Consider the following 27,948-nt stretch of genomic DNA (forward strand, 5'->3'; position numbering starts at 1 on the left):
AGAAATTCTGAGAAATGTTAAAACTCCCCGTTTATATAGATTGATATGAAAAGATTTTGGATGTTAGCGACAATGTCAAATAAAAATATTAGTTGTTATTTAAATCTTTCTAATTGCCGAAATAGCTCTTCTACTTCTGTAACTAGTTTTTATTATTAAGCTTTACTAGACTAGTTGCAAGTCGAATTTAATTATCGAAGTGACTAAAACGAAACTGACCTATTGTTATTATTTATTGTGTAGCTACTGGTGATAGGGGGTCCTGCGAAACCACGCGGCTCATCATGTCCATACGTTTCTTCTTGAGGAGTTTCACAACCATTACCCAATACAATTGACACTCTGACCTCACGTCTCAAGGCGGGTGACGGAATTTCCGTGGCGATGTCTATGGCTCCATTACCCATTTCACCAGTTGAACCGCCTGCTAGTTCTCACATCATCAGCGAGAGGGTACATGCATCTAAGCCAGTGACACTTATTTACCTGCAATCGAGCTTTAAGCTCGATCTTCTGACTCATCGGGACAGGTAGCGCTTTTATCTGCATTATCTCCTCCCACGAGCGTTCTTCGTTCGATAGATTTTCTGTAAATATATTTTAATTTTGTTTTGTCGATTCTTAAGACATTTTACGTTTTCTTTTTTTTCTAATTCTGGGATTGGATTTCAAAATTTAATAAACGAACGAGCTTAGCTTTGCATGTATTGCTTTTGCAGTAAAAGTTAAATCCTGTAGATGTATATGTCTGTCTCTTTTTAGTGTCAACTTTTTGTTTCATCGATGCTAAAATCACAATGTTGTCAAAGAAGTCTTCACTTCAAGACACGATGATAATGAATCAAATGAAATGAGACTTACCTACCCTCCCAAATTAGCCCTCAACCTAAAATGGTGTTAAAATGGGTTAACTGATTTCTCGAAACATACCTGATAAGTCTGGCAACATCGAGAGATGTATGTCCCGGCTCTGCATGGTCCTAGCGAAGGTAGATTGGCGCCGATCAGTCTGGGATCTGGCGCGTTTGACCGTCGTCGCTGAAAAGCAATGCACGCCATTACGCATCAAACGCGAATTTTTTTTCTGATTTTTTATTTTTATTGTCTTTGTTGGCAGTGTGTAAGTGGTCACGGTCGCTCATAGACGTCAGCAATGCCAGGGGCAGAGCCAAGCCGCTGCCTACCATTAAGTACTCTCCGCAAACCTCGTTTGAAGAAGGACATGTCATAGCGCTCGGAAAACACCGTGGAGGGTAGTTCATTCCAAAGCCGGATGGTACGTGGCAAAAAAAATATCTTTGGTAACGTACTGTCGATGAATGCAGCAAAAAACATTACAATTATTCAAAGCTATTCAAACTTATTGGAAATTCTAGAGTGATCACATAGATACACACCGCCGAGAACAGAGAAAGATGACGAAGCATCATCCAGAGAAGCATAATGGGAGGAGACTCAGGGAGGAGGAGAGTGGTCTGGAAGTAGTATCATAAACCGAGAAGTTTCATCATCGCATCATCATGCGTATTGGTGATGAGAGGTGGATTTAATAACCCAGTCGTTTATCGCCCAGGAAAAGGTGCGCCTTATGCTATATAAAAGTACCCTCCCGAAATGCTTATCTTGGTGCCGTCTCTTCAGTTTTACTGCGGCTCCAATCGCATCAAAAATATCTTTGACCAGAATTCGATTAAGATCTACCAACCTATGACGCGTATTCATAGATTCCATGGAATTATACAATGAACATCCTAATCTTAGTTTTAGTAAATATACCATTGAAATTTAATGGATACCGTGGTTCGTAAACATTGACAAGCCGCTGAGGATTCGTTACAAATCTAAAGCGTAAATTATGTTTACTACTCGCGAAAACTTTAGCAAATACTATGGTTTGCTATATTCGTCCCTGGAAATATTCTGGATCCATCTTCTCTTCGAGAGGAGGTAAGGGCAATGTCCTTATGCAATACGGTCTTTGAATTGAAATGGACCACGATCGATTAATATCCCTGATGTCCTTTCCCTGGGGTCTGTCTTCTTCAAGTCCGATATTAATTCTGCGTATACAGCGGATTGCTTCGCGCCACAAATTTAAATGGTGTTTCAATGTGTTGTGCCCACATCGGCATTATGATGTGTCAAATGATTTGATTGATACGACCAAACCATCTCGATTATTTCATAGATTAGTTAAATGTCGTAGCGTTTGGACAAAACCTTGAACTATTTATCCAAAAAGCTTGTCTAAATCGACTTAAGATTGTGTGAAGCCTTTGGAATTTAATAAAAAAATCAAATGTTTTGGTTGAGGCAGAAAACAATTTTTTTTTATTGCTTAGATTGGTGGACCAGGTCACAGCCAACCTGGTGTTAAGTAGTCACTGGAGCCCATAGACATCCACATTGTAAATGCGCCACTCACCTTGAGATACACGTTCTAAGGTCTCAAGTATAGTTACAACGGCTGCCCCACCCTTCAAACCGAAACGCATTACTGCTTCACGGCAGAAATAGGCAGGGTGGTGGTACCCACCCGCGCGGACTCACAAGAGGTCCTACCACCAGTAATACAATAAAAAATTCTTATTTTAAAGACTTACTGTTCCTAGCCTGTTTTGATGGTAGTAGCGTCGCCAGTTTCGCTGCATCAGCTCTCTGGAGGTTATCAAACAGCTCCTGTTCCCCCCCGGGGTAGAGTTCCTGGTAGAACTCCCCGCCGGCTTCCTCCCAACCTTCATGGCGTTTGGATTTCGCCTTGTTCTTAGAGTTACCCCCTGACATTGTGTCAGTTCATTTTATCTGAAAAAATATATGAGAGGAAAGTAGTTAAGCGCAGTTTTTTTACCTTACACTATGCAACTAGATGGAAGTTGTCGTGGCCTAAAGGATAAGACGCCCGGTGTATTCGTATCAAGCGTTGCAACGATGTTCGAATCCCGCAAGCGGGTACAATTTTTTGTAATGAAATACGTACTTGACTAATAGAATAGAACCGTGTAATAAAAATCAAACCCGGAAAATGATAATTTGCCTAATTATTGGTTACAATAATGTGGTAGCAGTTAAATGGTAGGTTAAGGTGGGTGGCGGTATTTACGTTGTAGAGGTCTATAGGCACCGGTAACCATTTAATACCAGATCGGCCGTGAGCTAGTCCACCCATCTAAGCAAAAAAAGCACAAAAAGGTTAAAATAATATAGGTAGGGGCGCTGTTCCACTTGCATAGAAATTTGAAAAACTCGCACGAAGCACACATATTTCACTAGTCATCATTATAGAGTAGGAAAACTTTTTCTGAAGCCTTATATTCTGTTTGAGATTTCTTAAAAAAACATTCAGAACAAAAAAAAACTTATAAACGACTATAAATAGAAAGGCTCTGTTAACATTATTACAAAATATTTTAATGTTATTTAGTTCGGTATCTAGTATTAAATCGTTGATGTATTATCAGAATAGACTTTAGATATTTTTTATTAGGAGTTTAATAGATAATTGAAAACTGGAAGCGATATCATTCGACGGGATACATATACATAGCGTTATTAATTGTTTATTTTATTTTTACTTTACATACATCGAAAGCAAACAAAGCAGCAAGCCACTCTTGCGGTTTTTTTAATGTCTAGCAAAAATATGCCTTATCGAAAACTACTGAAGATGTTATTACCTTCAAAGCCAATATTAGTTGGGTCTTTTTCACTGTAAATAAGCTTTGTTTTTTTTTTTTTTTTAATTTTTACTAGTTATCTAAATATGTTATAGAAGGAAAACACTTCGTCACACACAGAATCAGTACGCAGTTTAGAAGCACGTTTCCCATCGATACGAATTGAAAACTTATTTTGAAAAAGACTTATCATATTGTTATCAAATTAATTGAATCATTCGACAATAATCATATCGGTATAAGAATATTGTCTATTTGTTTTTTGTTACCTCTTCACTCCCCTTGAAATCTATGACCAATATGGCAAATTTTTTTATGATTGAAAGATTAATGTTGGCCCTTTCCAGTTTCACCAGGACAGGTGGGCGAGCAAAGGCTCAGCCAGGAGGGGTGGGATTTGCTAACAACTGCCCGAGCGCCTCCGAAGGGAACCTAACAACTTAAGCGTAGCTGCTTCGCGAATGAATCTACTACCGGATCGAAATCGCGACCCGCTGAGAAGACCCGGCGAGAAACTCAGCGAGCTGATGCATGGGTTAGGTTGCACGTCGACCTCTTTGTCCAATTCGACGAGTACGGTTACCGGTGTCCCTAAGCCTGCTCCTAATGTTAGAGCTGAAGGCGTCTAATGCAAAGGTTATTGGTTCTGATGGATCCGTAAGGACGTGCTATCAATGTTGTGGTGAATCGACATGACGAATAGTAGTCGTTTTTCTATTGCCTTTGTTCGGGTTTGACGTTAACTGATCACCGTCGCGCGTGGACATCGGCAATGCCAGGGGCACAGCCATCCTTCTGCTTAAAAAACGAGGTTGCGTTTTTTGTCTTTCGGCTCGGTGTCCCAAAGAAAACTTAGTTATGTTCTCGACCTGACTTGCGGAAGACATCGGTTGCATTCGTCTTAGACGAAAGTGACGATTTTAAAACTGTTCACAAACTCATACAACGTACCACAATTATCTCACTACACAATTTTGCGTACATTCCCTTCTTTTTTTTTCTACCTTGCTGGTACCCTAGATAGGCTATTCCAGCGTAACCGTAACTAGTAGGTGAGCTCACGAGGCTCAAACCTGACTACGATGCTAGCACGAACCCTAGCAAGAGTCGTGCTTCGCAGAATCTACCACCGGACCGGAAACGCGACCCACTGAGAAGATCCGGCGAGAAACTCAGTGGGCTGTGTCTGAGAGTTAATTTACTCGTCGAGCCCTTCGTCGCAAGCGACAGGTTCGACGAGAACGGTGACCGTTGCTTGAAGTACCTAGAAGCACCGTTAGTGGATCGGGAGGATCCGAGATGACGTGTTTTGGGCGACGTCGACTGCTTTCCATTCTGTCCGCAGGATCGGGAATGTAGTTTTACCGGCGGCCACGATGAGAGGGTTCTCGTGTCGTGCCGCTTTATCGAAGTGTATCATACATTCCCACAATCAAGACTGAATTTAGTAATTTAAAATTATTTTTTATAATGATTGGAAGTATTTTTTATCTAAACATCCAAAATCCAATTCTAGTGAAACGGTCATCGATTAGATTACAATTCAATTGTTATTACAACTAAAAAAGGGCTTCTTCAGTTCCAAAAGGTCACAAGACAGAAATCACAATATATTACGGTAGTTTCACCGTTTTTATTTTAAACCTTTTGTGTACATTTCCTGCTATCGGGATCTATATAAATGTTCTCTTTTGTCTGTTTCTCTTTGGTAACTCTGGCACTAAACATACCATAACGGGTCAAATGACCTATTTAGAACTTTTGCATTGAAAATGCACATATCATCTTATTGATTTTGCACATTTGACCTCACGACTTTTTCTTACCAATTAATATACAGTTATTTTACTATCTTTTTGTTTTGTTTTGTTTATTTGGAGTAATACTTGTCGTATACCGTTACCTACCCGCTATGGTAGAAATAGGTACCAGTAAGTGTTGGTATGATTAGTGCTAGCTTAAACTGAACTTGAAAAGCTGTAATGTTTTTCAATTTCGCTCAAGACTTTTTAACTGAGCCATTAACTTGTGCTAGGGAATCCCCGTCAGAGTTCTGTGTGACTAATTAAAGACGCAAAGGAAGCTACAGTCTCGCCGGATCTTGAGCGTGGATCGCGGTTACTATCCGGTGGTAAATTCTGCGAAGCCTGCTCTTGCTAAGGCCAGAAAGTTCTCAGGTTGAGCCCGTGAGCTCACCTACCAGTTCGGGCGTAGCTGAAATAATTCTCTAGGCTACCAGCGAATAGGTAGGAAAAAACACCAAAATAGAATTTTAAAAACAAGGACCGGTAACGAATGACTCATTCGTCGATGTATTTACAAGAGGATAGCTGATAATTGTAATATAATAATATCATGCCTTTTCGCAGAAACATGCTTTGATTAAACTTTAATTATTGTAGATTGTAGTTGTAATACGTCTTGCCTATAGCTGACGCGAAGGTGCTGTCAGATTATTTTGAAAAATCTGCAAACGTATCGAGGACCAATTCAGTACAATTATTTTATTTTATTAACAACTTGACCCAATATACACGTATATACAGCCATGAGCAAAAGTATTAGGCAACCCTATTGAACTGCCAGTTTTAGGATAATTTACCAAGTTATCAATTCGACCATAATTTTTATCTATGTATGTTCACCGATTTCTCGATAATGCTTGAACCGTTTTGGATAATTCTTTTTTTTTTTTTGTTCGAAAGGGTAGCCTTCCCGAATGGTCCTGTTTACATCAAGACCTATCAAGGGCTATCTAACACTGAAATAATTTTTCAAATCGGACCGGTAGTTTCTGACATTAGCGCGTACAAACAAAAAACTCTTCAGCTTTATAATATTAAAAAAATTATAATAATATTATTATATATATTATACACTAGCTGTTACCCGCCACGCCCGCTTCGTCAAGGAAGCGTCGGCGTAGTTTTTTCGTGATCACAAGTATCCCATGTCACTCTCCCTAAGGCCGTAGAAGTTTTTTTTTTATTTTTTTTTTATTGCCTTTGTAGGCAGACGGGCATACGGCCCACCTGATGGTGAGTGGTTACCGTCGCCCATGGACTTCAGCAATGCCAGGGGCAGAGCCAAGCCGCTGCCTAGTCTAGAAGTCGTCGTGGCCTAAAGGATAAGACGTTCGGTGCATTCGTGTGTAGCGATGCACCGGTGTTCGAATCTCGCAGGCGGGTACCAATTTTTCTAATGAAATACGTACTCAACAAATGTTCACGATCGACTTCCACGGTCAAGGAATAACATCGTGTAATAAAAATCAAACCCGCAAAATTATAATTTACGTAATCACTGGTGGTAGAAACTCTTGGGAGTCCGCGCGGTTAGGTACCACCACCCCGCCTATTTCCGCCGTGAAGCAGTAATGCGTTTAATTTAGTGGCTAAACTACTCGCTACTGCACAGAAATCGTTCGCATTACGGTCCAGTAGAGCACAGAAGTGAGCGGTGTTTTGCAAGATGAACAGGCTGCAACGCAATAAAGTGAATAAACTGATTAAGCTAATCGTAATGTCTATTTTAGTAGAGGTGGATGAGGAATTTCTGTGACTAAGAGAAATAAGTTATGGGTACGAAAATGGATCGATAGAAGAGATAAACTGGGAGCTACTAAATGTCTTCTGAAGGAATTAGCATTGGAAGAGATCCCAAAGAATACTTCGATAGTTTGAGAATGTCCGAAAGCTGTGTGAATTTTCTGTTAACGAAAACACACTCTCAAATTCAGCGCTAAGATACCCATTTGAGAAGTGCCACTAAAGAACTCAACTAATCAACAGGTTCGGACTTGTTTAGTCAGTGAGCCAATAAGCAAGGACGCGTGGTGGGAGGCGCTACTTGCGTGAACAAAATAGAACAAAAAGGATTGGCTTGACTAAAATATTTACCAACCTACTCGACTAAATTTTTGGTGTTCAGACACATTTAGCTACTAAATTACTCGGTACTCGACTAAAATACTCGCCTAGTCCGAACAAGGCTTAACTGTCACTTAAGCGATAAAACAATACACTACCACTATGAAATGGTAGTGGCTGAGTTTGCTCGTATAATGAGTCTGAGACATAGACCTATATAGTAGGGACACGACATATTGTTCTATACGTACAATTGCTTATATAAATAGCACCCATTTTGAAAGCACATACATAAACATATATCTATCTCTTTCTTACTCAGCACTTTAACTCGCAGGAAAACAATATAACAGTATTTCAGTGCGTACATAAAATGAAACATGAATATACGTAAATGTCTCCGTCTCCGTCTAATGAGGCCGAAAATCCGCCATGCTTAGCGCGCCAAATGTCATTGTCACGTCAGTTCGGCCGTTTGTTTTGGGTTGTACATTATTTATTGACTTTGATATCGATTTAATATGATTGCTTATATAAAATTTCTTATTTTATCATGCTTAAAACATACAAAAATAATAATTAAAACATATTTTATAGGATCTCAAGAAAGTCGTCGGAACTATTTAAATAAAATAGTTTTATAACACTATTGTCAACTCTTTAAATATTTATTAATTAAGTGATTTTAGAGAGGAAGTCACAAGGAATGACGTTTGTAATTTTATTAACGAATAAATGTTCTGTAGGTGTTTTTTTTTTATCAGGCGGTCCCTTGATAAGTTTAAAATTTGAATCACTCTCAAGTGAGAGTGATTCAAATGGTGCGGCGTACCTTCCTTGAGGTGCGCTGCGGTAGTGTGTTACGGACTTTAGAGTCAGCAAAACAATTAAAATAGATTGCAATAGTCTAAGAAAAAGACGTACTCAAAATACGATAACATTCAGCATGCTAGAAATGGGCTGATGGCACTGTACTATGCCATATCTTTATGTTTTGCGGCAAACGACAACTTTATAAAATCAGTGTAGCAACTTTTAAAAATCGTCATATCGTTTACTTGGCAAATTTGAAGCACGAACTCGTCTTAGATTTCACATAATATCTAAATCACATCATCTTTGCACATAACAATATACTTACTTCCTATTAAAGTATAAATTCTACAAATACATTCATACTGAACAATATTTAAAATAAAATGAGCGAAGAACGTTTATCGATAAAACCTACTAACATTAAAATCTTCTGGGCAGCACTAAAACCGCCATGTTTTGTGGCCAGATGACGTCACAGTGGCACGAATTTTTTGTTGACGTTTCATTTCCATAGGTTTCCTACTTCAGTGGTCTGAGATCATTACCACCCATGGAAAGAAATAGGTTAAAATCTGTTCTAAGCCATCGCTTAGCGTTATATTCTAAATTTTCTCTAATAAACTTCCCCTTAATGATTTCTGATAAAAATTAATGAGTATAGTATTCACGGATAAGATAAAATTATATTGTTTATATATTTTTATCAAAATTAAGGATTATTAAAATTCACGTTAAAGGTTCATTACCTTACAGTTTTGATAATAATTGATATTAGGTATTGATTCAGATTGACTTATACATCGGCTGTTCTGAATTTCTGATAATTAAGTCTTGATTTTTCATGTTGGACAATTTATCTTGATAAATGCATAAAAGACAATGGACTTAATGGACATCAAGAGAAAGTGACGAGATGATAGATGCCCTCGAAATGTGGTGCTGGAGAAGAATGCTGCAAATATTGTTTTCGGAATTCAGAATGAGTCAGTCAATTCTACAGGAACTCGGCATCAAGCACCATCTATCCTCCATGATTGAGGGTCGCATTCTCAATTTCTTCGGACACGTGTCGCGACGGGGTGATGAATCACTTGAGCGCCTTGTGGTGCAGGGCCTGATAGAGGGTACAAGACCGCGCGGCAGATCACCGTTACGATGGACCGACTAAATAAAGACACCTCTAAATCATCCCGTCAACGAGTGCACAAGGGTGCGGTACACGAGGTCTGATGAAGCGAAACACACGTCGTTTCGGATCCTCCCGATCCACTAACGGTGCTTTTAGGTACCTCAAGCACCGGTCATCGTTCTCGTCGAACCCGTCGCTTGGGACGAAGGGCTCGACGAGTAAATTAACCCTCAGACACAGCCCACTGAGTTTCTCGCCGGATCTTCTCAGTGGGTCACGTTTCCGATCCGGTGGTAGATTCTGCGAAGCACGGCTCTTGCTAGGGTTCGTGTTAGCAACGTCGTCAGCTTTTGAGCCCCGTGAGCTCACCTAGTAGTTAAGGTTACGCTGAAATAGCCTCTCAAGGCTCTCAGCTTAGGTAGAAAAAAAAAACGCGAACCACCACCCGAAATGATGACCATGACCACTCTGCCAAGAGTGCATACTACTGAGAAGAATGCACAAAAGTACACACGCAGTCATGAGACAAAATTATCATTCTTGAGTTTTGGCATGTTACAACTGGATTATATGTATTCACAAGTAACTAAGAGCAGCTGCAAATACATATTGTCAACAACTATCCTATTGGACCGATATTTCGGTCAAAATAATTCATATCCAAATCTACCACAACTTTTATTATGTGTTGACACTAGGATAGTGAGGAAGTCAATCTTTTAGACTAAAAAAACAACATCCCAAAATACAATCTTAATCTGACCATGTCAAAAAGTTCTGTAGTTTAATTATAAATGTTTTAGTTGAATTCAGAATTTTTTACATATTCTTAAGTAACTTAAGTCTTTTTATTTTTAAATAAAATATTTTAATCGTTTTCATCACTGGAATTTTAAGTGAATGCAAAAATAGTACATTTATGAGTTTCTTCATTACGAGTAACATTTTCAATTTTTTTATTCTCCGACATGGGCAGAATCCAACAACTTTTATTTTGAAGTAGTAACAGAGCCCATTGATTTGACACCTTGATGGTCAAGATCTAGAGACACACTGTCTCACCCATCACACCCATAACAATTTTTAGGAGCATATATAAGAGTTATCCAGCATTGTACCAACATTGTGTTGAAATGTACTCATGGTGATTACTAACTTATCGTAGCCGCGGTAATTATGTAAATGTATCTATTTTGCAACTTCCTATTATTAGACAAAATTATTTGTAGATTTGTAAACATATGCTATTTATATTATGTAATAAAGTGTGCGGTGGAAAATTTGACATGAAACAATTTTTTGTGACTTTGTTTTTTTTTTTTGTTTCTTAGATGGGTGGAGAAGCTCACTGCCCACCTGGTGTTAAGTGATTATTGGAGCCCATATAGACATCTACAACCTATATGCCACCACCCAACTTGAAAAAAGAGTTCTAAAGTCTCAGTTTCAACAGTACAATGGCTGCCGCACCTTTCAAGCTATAACGCATCTCTGCAGAAATAAACAGGGTGATGATACCTACTCACAGACTCACCAGACATCCTACGATCAGTAATTTTGCAAAATGTAATGATGCACATCCCTAAAAAGAATGCACCACAAACATTTTACACATAAGGGATGCATCAAACACTAATTTGGATTGTGTTATTGATTAACCTTTAACACCGTAACAAATTTCTTTAAATTGACATATTTTATTATATGTATGTACCTAACATATTTATTTTATGCATCTAATGAGGGTTCCATTAATCTAATAAAAAGACCACTTGAAGACACCAGTGAAACCCATGGCACAATAATGTAAACTAGATGAGGTCATGAGAGATCCTCGTGGTGTATAAAGTGTTAAGCATGTAATAAAGCCACGGGCACAGCGTGTTGTAGTGTGACTCAGCTTATATACAAGCTCAAAACTTAATTCATGCACATAAGCTAATGTTGTTTGTTAATACTTAATAAACTCAATTTAAAAGAAAATTATATTTATGGCTAATAGACAAGGCTTATTATAGTGTGCAAGAATTTTTAAATGATAAGTGTTGTACATAATAAAATATTAGAATAAGAAGTGATAGAATGTAAAAATAGATAGATTTAGTAAATTTTGTGTTATAATTAATATAAAAATAAATTAAATTTTCGCATGCCTAAACAGGCGAAATATATGAAGCTATGTCCTATATCTTGTAAACTATATTTCTGGCGAATAAAGATTTTCTTTCTTTCTTTCTTTCTAAAAGACTGATTAATAAATAGGTATTCCTTTAGATGTTGGAAAAACAAATGATTTTTTTTATTGCTTAGATGGGTGGATGAGCTCACAGGCCACCTAGTGTTAAGTGGTTAGTGGAGCCCATAGACATCTACCCCACTCAACAAACTGAAACGAATTACTGCTTCAAGGCTGAAATAGGCAGAGTGGTGGTACTTACCCGTGCGGACTCACAAGACGTCCTAATACCAGTAATAAATTGCATTAAATTCGGTAAAACAAAAAATAAGAGAACTTAAACCAAGAAAGCAATGGATTGAAGGTCTACTAACTACAGTTGAACTAATATTTGTGTGAATCATACCTTTTTTTTTTTTTAAGTATGACTCAATTTTCACAAAGAAAAAACATCAACTTACATTATGATCAACCTAATTAAATTGTATTTTCGTGTGACCCGCCAAAGTAGACCTTCACAGTTCGGCTTTTGCTTCGTATTTGAGATTTTTGAAAAGTATTAAATAGGATTTATATCGCTAGTATATGCCTACTTCCGCTTTAAAATTTTTTTTTAATTAATTCATAATTTACTGTATCGTTAAAAGTATAGTGGATCACAATTTCATTTTATTTAGAGTTTTCCGTTTTAGGTCGAATTTACTGTCTGATTCCGGCAAGTGGAATTCGACAATGTAATGAGAAAAAACATACTAAATCGGTCCATTTATAGATAGAGCACAAAGCGGTGATTTGTGTTTTTTTTTTTAAATTAAGGGCACACAGTTACTTTTCGTAATCAACACTCACCGTGTAACATAAACACCAATTATTATTCATCTCTTCATTTTACACAGCACCCTGATCTTCTTACACTTTATAATTGAATTAATACATTATCTATTTCATTCACATCATCTGTAAACGAAGGCTTCAATTATTATTTAACTAAATTACAGGAAAAATTTCTGAGATCAAAATAAACCAAAATTACAGTTGATCTATGGTACTTAGCAAAGTACTTTGTGTGTGTTTCACACATAGAGTTACTGTTTTTTTTTTTTTTTTTTTTTCTTTTTGGACCCAACACCAAGTGTTATTTGCCACTTTCAAAATAAAGGTTAGGAAGCAAAAATCAAATCAGAAAATATAAGTTAGATAAGGTTTAGGCAGGAAAATTGGATTAGGATTAATATAATTAGGAAGAATAAATAATATATATAATTATAATTTTAGGTTAAAACTGTTGAGGAATAAGATAATAATTTTATAAATAACTGGGTCTACTGTATGTAATAAATAAGGTACAGATATAGGAAAAGGAATACTAAGTGATGATAAAGAACTATAAAGAAGTGAATGATCAAAAAGGGGACATGAAAGAATAATGTGATTTAAATCGCCAATGTCCGCACCGCACTCACACTTACTGCTATCCAGCACTCCGATCGTCGCTAGATGTGCCGGACTACACGTGTGGCCTAATCTCATCCGTATCAAACTGGAAGTCTCGTGGCGTTTAAAATTATATTTGTAGAACCATGGTTTGGAAGGAATGGTTGGTTGTACCCTTCGGTAATATTTTGCTTTAACGCCATTATACCACTGTGCACTCCAAGCATTATTCAAATATGTTTTAGGAAGGCTAACTAAATCATGACTATAATTTTTGAAATAATAAATATCACCACAATTGATAGCCTCGTTTGCAATTCTATCAACTATTTCATTTCCTTTAATTCCGCAATGGCTAGGTATCCATACAAATGATACTGTAAGATTTTGATCCATACATTTCATTAACAGGTTTCTACAGTCTAAGAGAATAGGGTAAATCGGTTGAGATTTAAAAGGAAATTTTGCAAGAGCCTGTAAAGAACTCTTTGAATCGGTTAGTATTAAAGTTTTCTTTAGTTTGAATATCAAAATGTATTCTATGGCCTTGTATATTCCAAAACATTCACCAGTGAACACTGATGTTTCAGATGGTAATTTTATCTTTTCAACTATTTTTGATTGCGAATGGTAGACTCCTACACCAACACAACCTTGAGGGTGTTTGGAAGCATCTGTATATATATGGTTATAGTCATTCCAGTCTTGGTCTATTACAAAATTAAAGTTAGTATTTGGTTGGGGTTGATACTTAGAAATACCCATGTCAAGATGAATATCCGGTTTTAAAATCAATGCCATATAGTTTACACAAAATAGAGGGAAAATATGAGAGTGATTAGTTGGAGTTTGAATAGACAAATATTTTCTGTAGCTAATTATTAAACATGGTAACTGTTTATGTTTCCAAAATGAAGAGTATTCTATGAGTTCATTTAAAGTTTTAAGTTTGGTAATAATGTGATTATTTTGAATTTGTAGGGATTTGAAAACGAATTTATCAGATAAATATTGACGTCTCAAATGAAGAGGAGGATCAACACATTCTACCTGTAATGCTGTAACAGGACTAGATTTCATGGCTCCAGTGATAATTCTGAGTGACTTAGACTGTATAGTGTCTAGTTTTTTGAAAGCATTCACATCCCCTGGTTGAAGTAAAAAAGTACCATAATCTAAAACTGATCTTACTATGGCATTATATAAAAGTTTTAAATTGAATGGGTGGGCACCCCACCATACACCGGCAAGAGAACGTAAGATATTCATATTACTCAAACACTTGTTTGTAATGTAATTACAATGTTGAATTCCATTCAATTTTGAATCTAAAATTAAACCTAAAAATTTAACATGACTATTTACAGAAATTAATTCATTCTCATACAATATACTAATTGGAGGAAGAGAACGTTTTCTAGAGAATACAACAATAGAACTTTTGGAGGCAGAAAGGGAAAGTCCATTATTATCTAACCAAGATTTAAGAGTTAGAAATGAATTCCTAAGGGATAAGCAAGCTTTATGTATGTCTTTATTGCAAGTGTACATAAGGAGGTCATCAGCATATTGAAGAATTCTTACTTGATTTCCAAGGGTCTCTTCCAAATCACAAGTGTATATATTGTATAAAATTGGACTTAACACAGATCCTTGAGGAAGACCTCTCCATAAAGTTCTAGATTGTTGTGAATCTGAAGAGGTAGAGTTTAAAATGATAGTTCGATTTGACATTATAGTAATAATCAAGTTAGCAAGTCTAACAGGAACCCTTATTTTCTGTAATTTGTAAAGCAGTGTAGGAATATGTACATTATCATATGCAGCGGAAATATCCAGAAATCCAGCTACAATAGATTCAGAGTTTGAGAAAGCTACCAAAATATCCACTATAAAGATAGCAAGATTGTCCATTGTGCTTTTACCCCTTCTAAATCCGTTTTGACTGTCACTGAGTAAACTGTTACTTTCCACAAACCATTCTAGTCTAATTTTAATTAAATGTTCTAAAATTTTCAACATTACAGATGAGAGAGCTATGGGTCTGTATGACAATACATCTGATGAAGATTTACCCGGTTTGAGAATGGGTAAAATAATTTGTTTTTTCCATGACTCTGGGATAACACATGTAATGAACATAGAATTTATAAGGTTGAGGTAATATGTGAGACTAGAATCACTCAAATGGACAAAGAAAGAATAAGGAATCTTATCATCACCTGGAGCAGAGTCCTTAAGATTCGAGATTACCCCCTTCAGTTCATTAAATGAAAAAGGTAAATCAAAATCTGAAACTGGATCTGAACATGAGAAAGGAAGGACAGACGGGATAAGAACTAAACATTCTTCTGGAACATAAGGGGGAGCTAATTTATCAAGAAACTTGTCAGCCAGATCATAAGGCAAGTCTTTGACTGTATTTTCTTTATATGCAGATCTAAATCTTCTTATTTGGTTCCATACTTCAGAAGGTGAGATATTAGGACAAATCGAAGCACAAAATTTTTTAAAACCTTCTCGTTTCTTTTTTAATAAAAGATTCCGAGTACTATTGATTCTTTCTGTTAGAATATCAAAATTTTCTGTAATAGTTTCTTCTAAATATAATAATTCGGCTGCTTTTCTCTCCTTTACCGCCTGAGTGCACTCCCGGTCCCACCAAGGAGGAGAAGGAATAAAAATACCAGAAGGGCTTTTAGAAGGGAAAACTTCATCAGCTGTTTCTATAAAAGCAGAAGCTAAAATTTTTGCTTGTGCATCAGAATCTAAGTTATTAATATTTTCACAGTTGGCAAGTTTAATATCCAAACGCGATTGAAACGTTTTCCAATCCTCATCTGTTACTTGAGATAGGTTGTACTTTATTGTAGACTTATGTTTAGAATGATCCTTAATTACTATGTTATTGTGTGAAAATGAAATAATAATAGGATAGTGGTCACTTCCATAACTTAATTTTAATGTTTTCCAGGACAAAGACGGCACCAGAGATGGGGAGGAAATAGATATATCAGGAGCACTAACAATTTGATCAGGACCAGTTCTACGAGTTGGACTTCCAGAATTTAAAATACACAAATTCTGTTCATTAACAAAATCAAGAATTATATCTCCAAATTCATTAGATATTGAGCTTCCCCATGTTTGATGGTGAGCATTAAAATCACCCATTATTATGATTGGTCTAGGAAGATTCAAAATAATAGTTATAAACTCTTTGTAAATCTCTACAGAAGGGTGGGGAATATATACACTAACTATACATATATTATTTACAATGACCGCAATAATGGATAAACCAAAACTATGATCAGGTATATCTACAAGTTTAAAGCTAAGAACACTATTTACAAGAAGAGCAACACCACTGTACCCGTCAATACGATCTTCACGGATACAGGTATATCCTTTGATTTTGAAAGGATATATACTTTTCAACCATGTTTCCTGTAAAGAAACTATGATTGGAGAGTGTTTATTTATTAAGTGAATGAGATCAGACTTTTTACTTAGAATACTTCGACAGTTCCACTGAATCATCTTTTTTATTTGTGGAGCCATTGTATGTTTTGTTTAAAATTTGTCTTATGATATCAGCTGCGTTGGACGGTGTAGCGTTATTAGGAGCAAGTAAATTAATAAGAGCAATAATTATTTCAGCCACAGGAGATTCGGAATTTTCATTAAATTTTAAAGCACAGCCATTAGAAGGAGATGGAGCATCGTAATCTCTTGTAAGATTTCTATGGGCCCTTTGATCAAAACCTTTATCACCTTTAAAGGGAGATCGAGGTTTCATAAAAACTGTTTTTTTATATGACGATGGACTTTTACTGGCAATTACTGGGCTGGGGGCAGTAGATTCATGAAACGTTGAATGATTCTTACGATCCGATGGAATTGAAGAAAGAACATCAGCATACGATTTATACACTGGAGGATGAAGTTTACATGCTTCCAAGTATGACACACAACTGTTCGCCATTGTCTGCTTTATGGCCCTTTGTCTTTCAAATTCTGGACATTTCTTATTTATAGCAAAGTGTAAGCCGTTACAAAGACAACAGGAAACATTTTCCTCCTCTACATTACAAGAATCTCCTGTATGATCTTGACCACATTTAAAACAACGCGGTTTCGATCTACACTGAGCTCTAACATGACCGAATCTACAGCAATTAAAACATTGAACTGTAGGATAAATGTATAAATCAACTGGTAATGATGTAAAACACATATATACTCTTTTAGGTAAAACCTGTCCATCAAATGTTATTACCACGGATTCTGTGTCAATAAAAGTTTTATTATCATTTACAGTGATTTTTCTTCTTAATCTCCTAATTTTTAGGATTTTTCCGCAACCTAACGGAACACTGATATTATTAATTATTTCTTCTTCAGACCATTCTGTAGGAATATTTCTAACGATACCCATGCGAGTAACTTGAAAGGTAGGAATGAATGCTCTATATTTATTCTTCTCTAAAATATCTAAATCCATGAAATTGTTAGCCACATTAAAATTTTCAAATGTTAGTGATAGCCTGTTTCTACCAATTCTCTTAAGACTACCATTAACAATATTTTTAATAGAATAATTTTTCAAAAATTTGCCAAAAGAAATTGGGTGCAAAATGGTATTGTCATTAGATGCCTGTATTTGTTTTTGAATATGAATGACGTAAGGGGCAGCATCCGAGTCACAATATTTATGTCTTCCTATAAATCTAGGAGTGACATCATTACTTTCCATTTGAGTCGGATGATTAGGAAATATATTAGTAGACACTGGATCATGAACAGAGCTATTAATCTTTAAGGCTTTATTAGGACCACTTTCCTCACATTGGCACTGGCAGACGGTGTTGCCTTTCGAGTCACACTTGCTCCTTTTCCTATTGCAGTGTCTACAAATTCTGCGAGATGCACGTTTGCGATTTACAGATGTTTGATGTCCGGAGTAATCGGTATCTACAGTAGAATCGTCATGCTCGACAACAACATTATGCGCCACTGCGGGCACTGACGATAAGTCACATTCGTCATTTACTTGTAAAATATTAAAACTATTAGAAGCAAGAGTCCCCCCGGGATCTCCCGGGGGGTCCATTTTACGAAACAAGGTCAAAAAGACTTACCCGACGACGAAATTAAATACACTAAATAAAGAAAAATTAAATATATAAAAAATATGTACAAACTTATCCTAATCCAACTATACGATAATTAAAAAATTTTTTAAATAAAAAACACGACCGCCAAATTTTATGCTTCCCGCGCTTTTTTCGTACCTACATTTAGGTAGGTACCTCTCAAAACCTAGAGTTACTGTTGTAGGTACTTATTAACTCCATGGTTTCACAAGAGTGAGAGCGGTGCTCGAACAGTAGAGATGCCCGACAAACCGAGAAAAATAACGAACAATCGAGCGATTGGAAATTTATGTTTTGAAATGTTGGTATATCGATTTAGAATCCCAAAAATAAAAAGGATTAAAAGTCGATATTATTGTCAACCAATACACGATATGTTGTACTTTATGTTAGATATAAAACAAAAATTATTTTTTGGCATATGATTTAAAGGTATTAATTAATTAAAAGTAAAGTATGTTGGTTCGCTTTTATTTAGTAATGTGAGACGGTTTTACAATATAAGGCTAAATACACCATATTTTTTGAGTAATGTTGAGTCTTAGAGTTTTATTGAAGTGATATAATTATTGAAAATACCTAAATCGACACGAGTATATTATGCAAAAATTATAGAAACAAAATGCATTGATACTATTTGGTATTTTGGAAATTTTAAATTTGTACTTTAACCATTTTCCTTTTTATTACTTCTATTAACTAATCTAAACTATATTATTCCATTATTTAACCTTTCCATTCACACTACCTAATCATATAATATCAATCTATAATATATTATTATACAATTGTATGAAGGGAACCCAGGTGAAAAGTTACATTTCAAAATAAAATTTATAGGTTTTTTAGTGCAATTTGCTGCCTGGTAAAATTTGTGTCAATATTATGCTGATAATTTGTAAACCCTGAACAGATATTTCAAGTTGTAATACAAATTACCCACTTTTTTTTCTTACCTAATTACCAGAAGCCTTGAAGGGCTATTCTGGTTTCACTTAACTGATAGGCAAGCTCATGGGACTCAGTCTGAATAGACATATTGTAATTTATGCACATTGTCTGGAATCTACGTTGAATGCAATGAATATATGTGAAGCACGTAAGAGAAATGCTCAAAACACAAGAGTAGGTAAGGTTATACTTACTTTGTTACCTCAACACGAAGATACCTAATCTGACGTATAGCCCTTTACCAGTTTTATTAGAAAGTTATTTTTCTTTAGTTTTAATTTTGGTAACAACCAATCTTCTTTTTTTCGCTCAAATTTCGCCCGACCACGTCCGAGACGGGACTCTGCCTGGAGAGGTAGGAGGAGTTACGTCGGTTAATAATACTAACCTATCGCCTAATCACATACAAAGGCAACATGTGAAAAGATTATAACCGAAATAACCAATAGTTATTTATATACTTTACTTTAAGTGATATAACAATTTTTTAAGTTTGATTTAAATTAAATTAAATTAAATTGATTTTCGTTTCAGTTGAAATAATCGATTTGACTCAGAAAACCGAGCATCCCTATCTCTGACTAGCTAGTGCAGGACACATTAAACAAATTAGCTGTCAAAAAAGAAAGAAAATTTTGATTTCTTATGTTTTCTTTGATAGATAGCTTTACATTATTGTTCTCTTCTAAATTAGATTATGTTTATTAACGCTATTGAGATGGATGAATTCGTAGAGCTATGAACATTTTAATTATTTAATACTCTATATTAGTTAAATATTATGCTAGCAATGTTTCTGAACGCATACAAACAATTTTTTTCAGTTTCACATAATATTTAACTCCACTCACCTTTCTAGTTTCTAATTAAAACCTTATGAATGTAGCTACAGACACGGTCTTATTCATGTTTCACAGTATTACATTCACAATAAACAACAGTAAAAACTTATTCATGACAGAAATACGGAATAAAACCTCGACTCTTTGAAAAAACTCTCAATTTATATTCAAATCGAAACGTAATTATTCTTGAAAGCGAATAGTCATTGAGCGAATAAAAACACCGCAGCGAAATCCGGCAAACGGAAAAAAACACAAGACCGCCCGCAGTTCACGTAAACAATTTTCTGAGGAAATTTTCTTCACTTCATATCCGGTGTCGATTTCATTGGTGATACTTCCCGGCAATTTGCAATCGACCAATAACGGATCTGCCCTTCTCGGAACAGCCAATAGAAACGCGTTGACGTTAGCATTGATACAGGTACGGCCAATGTCATATCCGGCGCGCTACGAGACGGTATCATGCGCGAAAAGCCCGGGAACTCGGACCGGGGCGCGGGACGACACCTGCGCAGCATCCGACCAGACGTCGCTACAAGATCACATCTCGACGAAAGTAATGATTATTTTCGGTCCGCGGGCGGCTTAGTTCCGCATACGTCCGCCGCGGCGCTGGCCACGACGAGTTCAGCCCAAAATACTCACCTCGCTATGTCCAACTCAAAAACTCATTATAACATACGAAAAAAAGTGTAATATATAGAATTAATTATATTAAATCGAACATCAAATCGTGCTCAACGTTTTAATCTACGAACAGTGTTAATGGACGTGTTTAAGTGTGAGCTGTGATCTATTTCCGATAAGTTGATTCGTCCATGACTGCGCTTTTCCAGGGATAAACGGGTGGGCGCTCTTTAGGAAAGCGCGGCCGTTTTGTTAACAGTTGGCCGCGTCTGCCGCAAAATGTTTACGGATTTACACAACGAATTTGACGGGTGGTCGCTAAAAGGACTACTCTGGACAAAACGCAGAGACAGCTACGCGATAATTTCTAATCGTGCGACGTAAAGCCAGAACTGATGAAGTTCGTTTGTAGGTTCGTTAACTGGGAAAATGCACGCCTCACCAGCCCCCAACGCCGCGAGGGGTGCGAAAACATTTTAAAACGCAATCAACACTAATGGCGACACGTAAACTAATAATATTTCTTGCGATCGTCGCGTTGGCTGCCGGCGAACATGAGAACGAAACAGAAAACAAAGCAGAGGAAGCCATGGAGGCGGAAAAGGACCAAAAACTGAGGTCCGCGTCGCCGGCCAGATCACAGGGCTCATTCCACAAGCTGACCGCCCTGATGAATAACACGGAGGAAAGACGCCAGTCGCGTCGGAAGAACAAGGATAATCTCAACAAGATCCTGCAGATGAACAGACGACACGATGACATGCTGAATGACAACGAAGGTATACCTATTAACCAGAGGACCGCACCTGACAACGACACAACACTCACGGACAAGATCAAGATCCTGCGTCCGCTCGTGCCGATGTATGAGCCGGAAAGCAAATACAATCACGTCTCGCAAGCTAGCGGGGTTTTTTGTAATTTCGAAACATCAAACGCGTCCATGGACTTATGTACGTGGCAGTGGAACTCCACGGTTTCGAGACACGGTCTGGGATTCAGTGTGATCACTCCGGACGATCTGGTGAACGTTAATAGTACAACTAAGGGTATGAGGTTCTCCGGGCCTTCGGAAGACGCTGATCGGAACCCCAAAGGTATGTTTGAACTTCATAGGTTGCGACTTTCTGGATCGTGTTAGTTGTTTTTGTTTCAACCGCTTAAACACAGTTCTTAATAAAAGTAACAGGAATATGGATTTGATTGTTATTTTTGGGCATTTAATCTCGTACTTTTGTGGAATGATGTCTTTGCCGAATATAACTTTTTAATGCCATATTAGGGACATACCGAAAATGTCATTATGTATTTTCCCGCGAATATTGTCGTTTTATTGTAAACTTTAATTTGTAATAATCATAGACCTATATAGTAGGGACACGACATATTGTTCTATACGTACAATTGCTTATATAAATAGCACCCATTTTGAAGGCACATACATAAACATATATCTATCTCGTTCTTACTCAGCACTTTAACTCGCAGGAAAACAATATAACAGTATTTCAGTGCGTACATAAAATGAAACATGAATATACGTAAATATCTCCGTCTCCGTCTAATGAGGCCGAAAATCCGCCATGTTTAGCGCGCCAAATGTCATTGTCACGTCAGTTCGGCCGTCTGTTTTGGGTTGTACATTATTTATTGACTATGATATCGATTTAATATGATTGATTATATAAAATTTCATAATTTATCATGCTTAAAACATACAAAAATAATAATTAAAACGTATTTTATAGGATCTCAAGAAAGTCGATGTCCTAAAACTATTATCTATATGTATTTAAATTCATTATGGAGCCCTCATCCGAAAAATCCGTTTTTCGGTCGGAATCTATTGATCATGACACTAATCATAATTACCACTTTAAAATATGTCATCAAAACATATTTAGACATTCTGTTTAGATATTTCGGGAAAAAGGCTACCGACAAAATCTCTTCGGAACTATTTAAATAAAATAGTTTTATTCCGCAGTGAGTAAAACACTATTGTAAATTTGTTAAATTTTTAATAATTAAGTGATTTTAGAGCGGAAGTCACAAGGAATGACGTTTGTAATTAATGAATAAATGTTCTGTAGGTGTTTTTTTTTTCACGCGGTCCCTTGATAAGTATAAAATTTGAATCACTCTCAAGCGAAAGTGATTCAAATGGTGCGGCGCACCTTCCTTGGGGTGCGCTGCGGTAGTATGTTACAGACTTTAGAGTCAGCAAAACAATTAAAATAGATTGTAATAGTCTAAGAAAAACACGTACTCAAAATACGATAACATTTAGCATGCTAGAAATGGGCTGATGGCTTTGAACTACGCCATATCTTTATGTTTTGCGACAAACGACAACTTTATAAAATCAGTGTAGCAACTTTTAAAAATCATCATATCGTTTACTTGGCAAATTCGAAGGACGAACTTGTCTTAGATTTCACCCATCTAAATCATATCATATTTGCACATAACAATATACCTACTTACTTCCCATTAAAGTATAAATTCTACAAATAAATAACACTCAACAATATTTAAAATAAAATGAGCCAAGAACGTTTATCGATAAAACCTGATAACATTGAAATCTTTTGTACAGCACTAAAGCTGCCATGTTTTGTGGCCAGATGACGTCACAGTGGCACGAAATTTTGGTTGACGTTTGATTTCCATAAGTTTCCTACTTCATTGGTAATAATCATTGGATTATTATTGATTAAAGAACCTAAATATTTTAGAATTATTTTAACGTTTACGCGGGAATTTGTAGATTTACTAACAAACTTACGAGAGGCGTATGTAGTCATTTCAAGCTTTAATAATAATGATTGAATACATAATATATAATACCAACTTAAGAAACTTTCGTTATCCAGCTGGGTTAGGGGCCTGATACAGAAGACAGTTATCCTTGATACTGCGCGTATCGTGAGGAGGTTCCTCACTCCGGAGTCCTAATTAATGGTGGCTTGTGTTGTAGACACCGCCATCAACGGCAATCTATTTTTATATATGGTGTTTTTAAATTTTTTTTATTTTTAATACCTTTTCTGAAAAATATGATGTAATTAAATAAGATTTTAAATAAATATAGAACATAATAATGATTGAATACAATAATATACAATAAAATTACTTTACACGCATCTACTGTTGAAATTACGCCCGAATGCGATCCCTGGGTTAAATTGGAGGGCAGTTATCAATTTTTCTATCTATGCGCGTATTGACCGTTGTTTACTAACGACTTCCACGATTAAGGATTAACATTGGGCACCTTCATTGGGTATCTTCAGTCCTTTGATACCCACTGCTGGGCTATGTCCAACTTTTTTAGCCTACCCTTTTTTATGCCATAATGTTCAGTCACCATTCCCATCCACGTCTGCCTCCTTATCTTGACTATGTCATCGGTCCACCGTGTCATAGGTCTTCCGGTACCTCTACGATCTTAGCCAGTATCCTTCACTGTCATACTCTATCTATTAACATGGGGTACCTACTTAACAATAATAAAATCCGCACACTTTGATGGCGTGATCACCATTCAGCCTATCTCTTAAAATGTCATTAGGATGTGTCTCGTAACTAATAATATCAGAACGGCTGTGATATCATTTATGGCTTAGTTGGTTGGACGAGCTCACGGCCCACCCGGTGTTAAGTGGTTACTGAAGCAAATATACATCTGCAACGTAAATGCGGCACCCATCTTGAGATATAAGTTCTAAGGTCTCAGTATAATTTTCACGGCAGAAACAGGCAGGGTGGTGGTATCTCCCGTGCGGACTCATAAGTCTTTCTACCATCAGTTATTACGCAAATTATAATTATGCGGGTTTAATTTTTATTACACGATGTTATTCCTTCACCGTGGAAGGCTAGGATTGAAAACAAAAACAAAAACAATTTACCCGCCCGTGTATTTAAGCCACTACAAATGCAAAATGAATATCGTGTACCTACCTACCTACCATTATGCACATTATTTACGGAATCTATTTCAGGATGAGGAGACATTGAACTTGTCTCCGTTTTCTTCGTGAGTGAATAGAGTTTCGTGTGGACTTCGCATATTATACGACTAGCGACCCGCCCTCGCTTCGCTTCGGAAACATTAAAACTCACAAAAACCAAAAAAATAAAATAAAAATAAAATAAAAAAAGTAGCCTATGTTCATCAGGGACAATGTCGGCTTCTAATGGAAAAAGAATTTTTCAAATCGGTCCAGTAGTTTCGGAGCCTATTCGAAACAAACAAACAAACAAATCTTTCCTCTTTATAATATTAGTATAGATTGTTGGAAGGAGTGGTTGTTTTTTTGGTAGAGGGTTTGTTACAAAAATAACCTCAAAATTGAATAAAAAGTCAAAGAACAACAAAAATCCCACGAAATAAATGGATAATATTTATTTCTTTTGAAAGTACGATATTTCCATTCTCTTAAATAAAATTTATGCTATCATACAAAAAAAAATGCGCAACGGCGCGGGTCGATACTATGATTTTAGTGACTTAGGGACCAACTTTGTTTTTTAACAAATTTTTTTGTGGGGATGGATAGAGCTCGTTAATCTCAATAATAATTGTTTTGGGCAAAAATTACAAAAACTTTATACTTTGGGCAGAAAAATGTGTTTTGTGATTTTTTTGTATGGAGCGGATCAAATTAAATGAAATTCCTGCTAAGTACCGCGAGGTCCCGCTTTGAAACTTGATTTTTCTTAAACCTCGTCTAGTCTACTATCATTTGATGCTATCAGCATGTGCATAAAGTTGCAACTCTGCTAAATAAATGGATCGAAAAAAATGAAAAATACAAAGAATAAAAACCTTCATTTTTATTTTCGTAAGTGCTTTTAAGTTAAATTTGATATGAATTAGTAAGTAAAAGCACGTGCTAATACCCATAATTACATAATAACTAACAACAATACATTTAGTAGGTCTCTAATTAATCAATCTCTCGAGTTATCCTTACATTAGTTGATGAGAACATAATTAGTTAATAATTATCATTAGCTCATTAACATTAGTTAATAATATGTAATTAGTTAATAATTATTCTCATTAACATTAGTTATTTAGTTAGTTAACATTAGTTAATGAGGAACGTTAAGGAGAATTGTAATGTTAAAAATTAGTAAACATTTGTTGGTCACTGGAAGTATAAAATGACCATGTTTATATACCAAAATCAATGAATTTCAATATGTTTCTTTAATGACTTTAATTAGTTAATAAAAAGTTATTTACGTTAGTTCTGAATAGTAATAACAGATAAATACTAATATAAATTAGTAAAGGTAAAATAACTCACTACTAACACAACTAAACTAAAAACTAATTATATACAACACCAATCTTTACTATTTCCTTACAATTATGACATAAAAAACGAATAAAAAAGTAACAAGAAACTTACAATCTACCAAAAATCTTATTCACTATCGCTATGACTATCTTGTAAATTACCTACATCAATAAAATCTATATCGGATTCTGTGGGAAAATTCAGCAGAAGCTCTTTGACTTTTGGAGAGAGAGCCATTATATTTTGTTTCACCATTCGAGGTCTTAGACTTGTGATCTTTGGATCAGAAGACAAAAGAAGATTGTGTAAAATATCCTCATTAGTCGTCGTTCTACTTATCTTTCTAGAATGACTCTCTCTATATTTCCGAAAATCTTTATTGCGAGCTTCCGCTGCCTCTTCCGACAGTTTACCTATAGGAATGGCACCAAAGTTCTTAATTATATCACTGCCATGTACCAACAATTTATGGATACTGGAAGGCATATAATACCAGGAATATAAATTAATATACAATTCTGCAGTATCTCTACAAAATTCGGAAAATTTGGAAAGGTCTACGTGTTCTCCAGATGCAACAGTCTGAAGAATCACGTGAAACCTCTCTATTAAATCTTTACTTATTCCTGTTATGCGAGCTGTTCCTTCTGCATCCCTGAAAAATCTTCTGGCGGTATTGCCATCATTGGTTGTTCCTACTCCTTGCTTGACAACATCTATAAGTAAGCCGGATTCCTTTTTAAACGCTTTCTGTATAGCGCTCTTTCTAATTGACATTTTTTCTTTGTCATCGCCCCTACAACTCCATTTTTTGAAGTCCAAACGATAAGCTGCAAAAAAAGAAATTTCATTGAAAAAATACTCTCACAGGAAACTATATACGATGAAAAAATTGTGAAGTAATAACATTGTATTTACCGATATGAAGTAAGCACTCCATGCATCTTATCCAGGCATGTAAAGATGACATTCCATACTGGAATATTTCTTTATTCTTTTCTCTTTGAGCAAGTGATTCCAAATTGTTCATCTCTGACGGTTTTGCTTTGCAAATATCACAGGCAGCAGAAGATGTTTCTGACAAATATGACGTTTTTTTGCCGTCTATCATCGTCATGTGCAATTGATGCTTAACTTCAATTTGTTTAATTTTTGATGGCTGAAGTCTTTCTATTTCTTCTGTTATGCTAGCTTTTATAATTGCCACTGTTGACTGCGTTTCTTTTGTAAATTTAAACATTATGGGACGGCAGTAAAAAGTTGATGAGGGTCGGTCGTTTTCCCAAACAATTGTTCCATCACATTTTTGAAGCCTTATAGGAACTAGACTGGCCATGAAAACAGATGAATCATCAAACTCTATTTCAGTCTTTTGCTTATAATTACTTTGACTTGAGGCTCCATCAAAGCCCCATTTGCTTATAAGCAGTAGCTCTCTTGCCGAGTCCAAATCCAAAGTAATCACATCTAAAAGCCTAGATACCGTCAAGTTTAGTAATGCTTGCATTTTAATAGCAGCTCCTTCTTCCGTAATAATTATATCTTCTTTCCCTGGATAACATTTTGTCTTTTCTTGCTTAATTTTATAATAAGAAGGGTATAAATCAGACCCATTTTCACTTGCTGCTTCTCTTAGGTTTATATACTGCCACTTACTTAATTTAAGTGAAACTAATAAAGACAGTGCCTTATCGGGAGAATATGTACTACTTTTCGCTTTACTTGTACTTAAACACTCCTTAACCTTTTCTAGATCTTCGGGGTGATTTAACAAATGGTTCATTATTTCCCCTACATCTTCATTTCCAGTGTTTCTCAAACTAGCAATTGTTGTAGCTTTTATTTCATCTGGAGATGACGAAAGCGATTGGTAAATTTGTTCAACGCGTCTTCGTTTTTGCCTGGATCCCAATTCTTCAAAAGGTTTTCGAGGTGTAAAAGTAGATGTCGTGG

The 27,948-nt window shown here is 36.0% G+C and overlaps 2 protein-coding genes across 6 annotated transcripts in view; one reads left to right on the forward strand and one right to left on the reverse strand.

The window, feature by feature from the left end:
- Positions 1–20,197, reverse strand: part of LOC101735589 (transmembrane channel-like protein 7) — a 28,167-nt gene extending 7,970 nt beyond the window's left edge. The window contains exons 1-6 of one of the 5 annotated variants that reach the window (XM_038019667.2): positions 20,060–20,197; positions 19,403–19,555; positions 12,514–12,621; positions 2,604–2,802; positions 931–1,038; positions 487–587 (exon numbers count right to left, since the gene is read on the reverse strand). In XM_038019667.2, coding sequence (XP_037875595.1) covers positions 487–587; positions 931–1,038; positions 2,604–2,784 — 390 coding nt within the window. In that variant the 5' untranslated portion in view covers positions 2,785–2,802; positions 12,514–12,621; positions 19,403–19,555; positions 20,060–20,197. Of the gene's footprint in view, positions 1–486; positions 588–930; positions 1,039–2,603; positions 2,803–4,625; positions 5,110–11,926; positions 12,066–12,513; positions 12,622–12,697; positions 12,810–18,242; positions 18,448–19,402; positions 19,556–20,059 lie in introns of those variants that run through there. The other 4 variants (XM_062675739.1, XM_062675740.1, XM_038019671.2 and 1 more) reach the window with 4 other exon arrangements.
- A 407-nt stretch (positions 20,198–20,604) lies between these two features.
- Positions 20,605–27,948, forward strand: part of LOC101735728 (tyrosine-protein kinase receptor) — a 60,162-nt gene continuing 52,818 nt past the window's right edge. The window contains exon 1 of the mRNA XM_012697436.4: positions 20,605–21,777. Within this exon, the coding sequence (XP_012552890.2) occupies positions 21,177–21,777 (601 nt within the window). The 5' untranslated portion in view covers positions 20,605–21,176. The remainder of the gene's footprint in view (positions 21,778–27,948) is intronic.

This window comes from Bombyx mori, chromosome 24, assembly GCF_030269925.1.
Source record: "Bombyx mori chromosome 24, ASM3026992v2".
NCBI classification, from domain to species: Eukaryota; Metazoa; Arthropoda; class Insecta; order Lepidoptera; family Bombycidae; genus Bombyx; species Bombyx mori.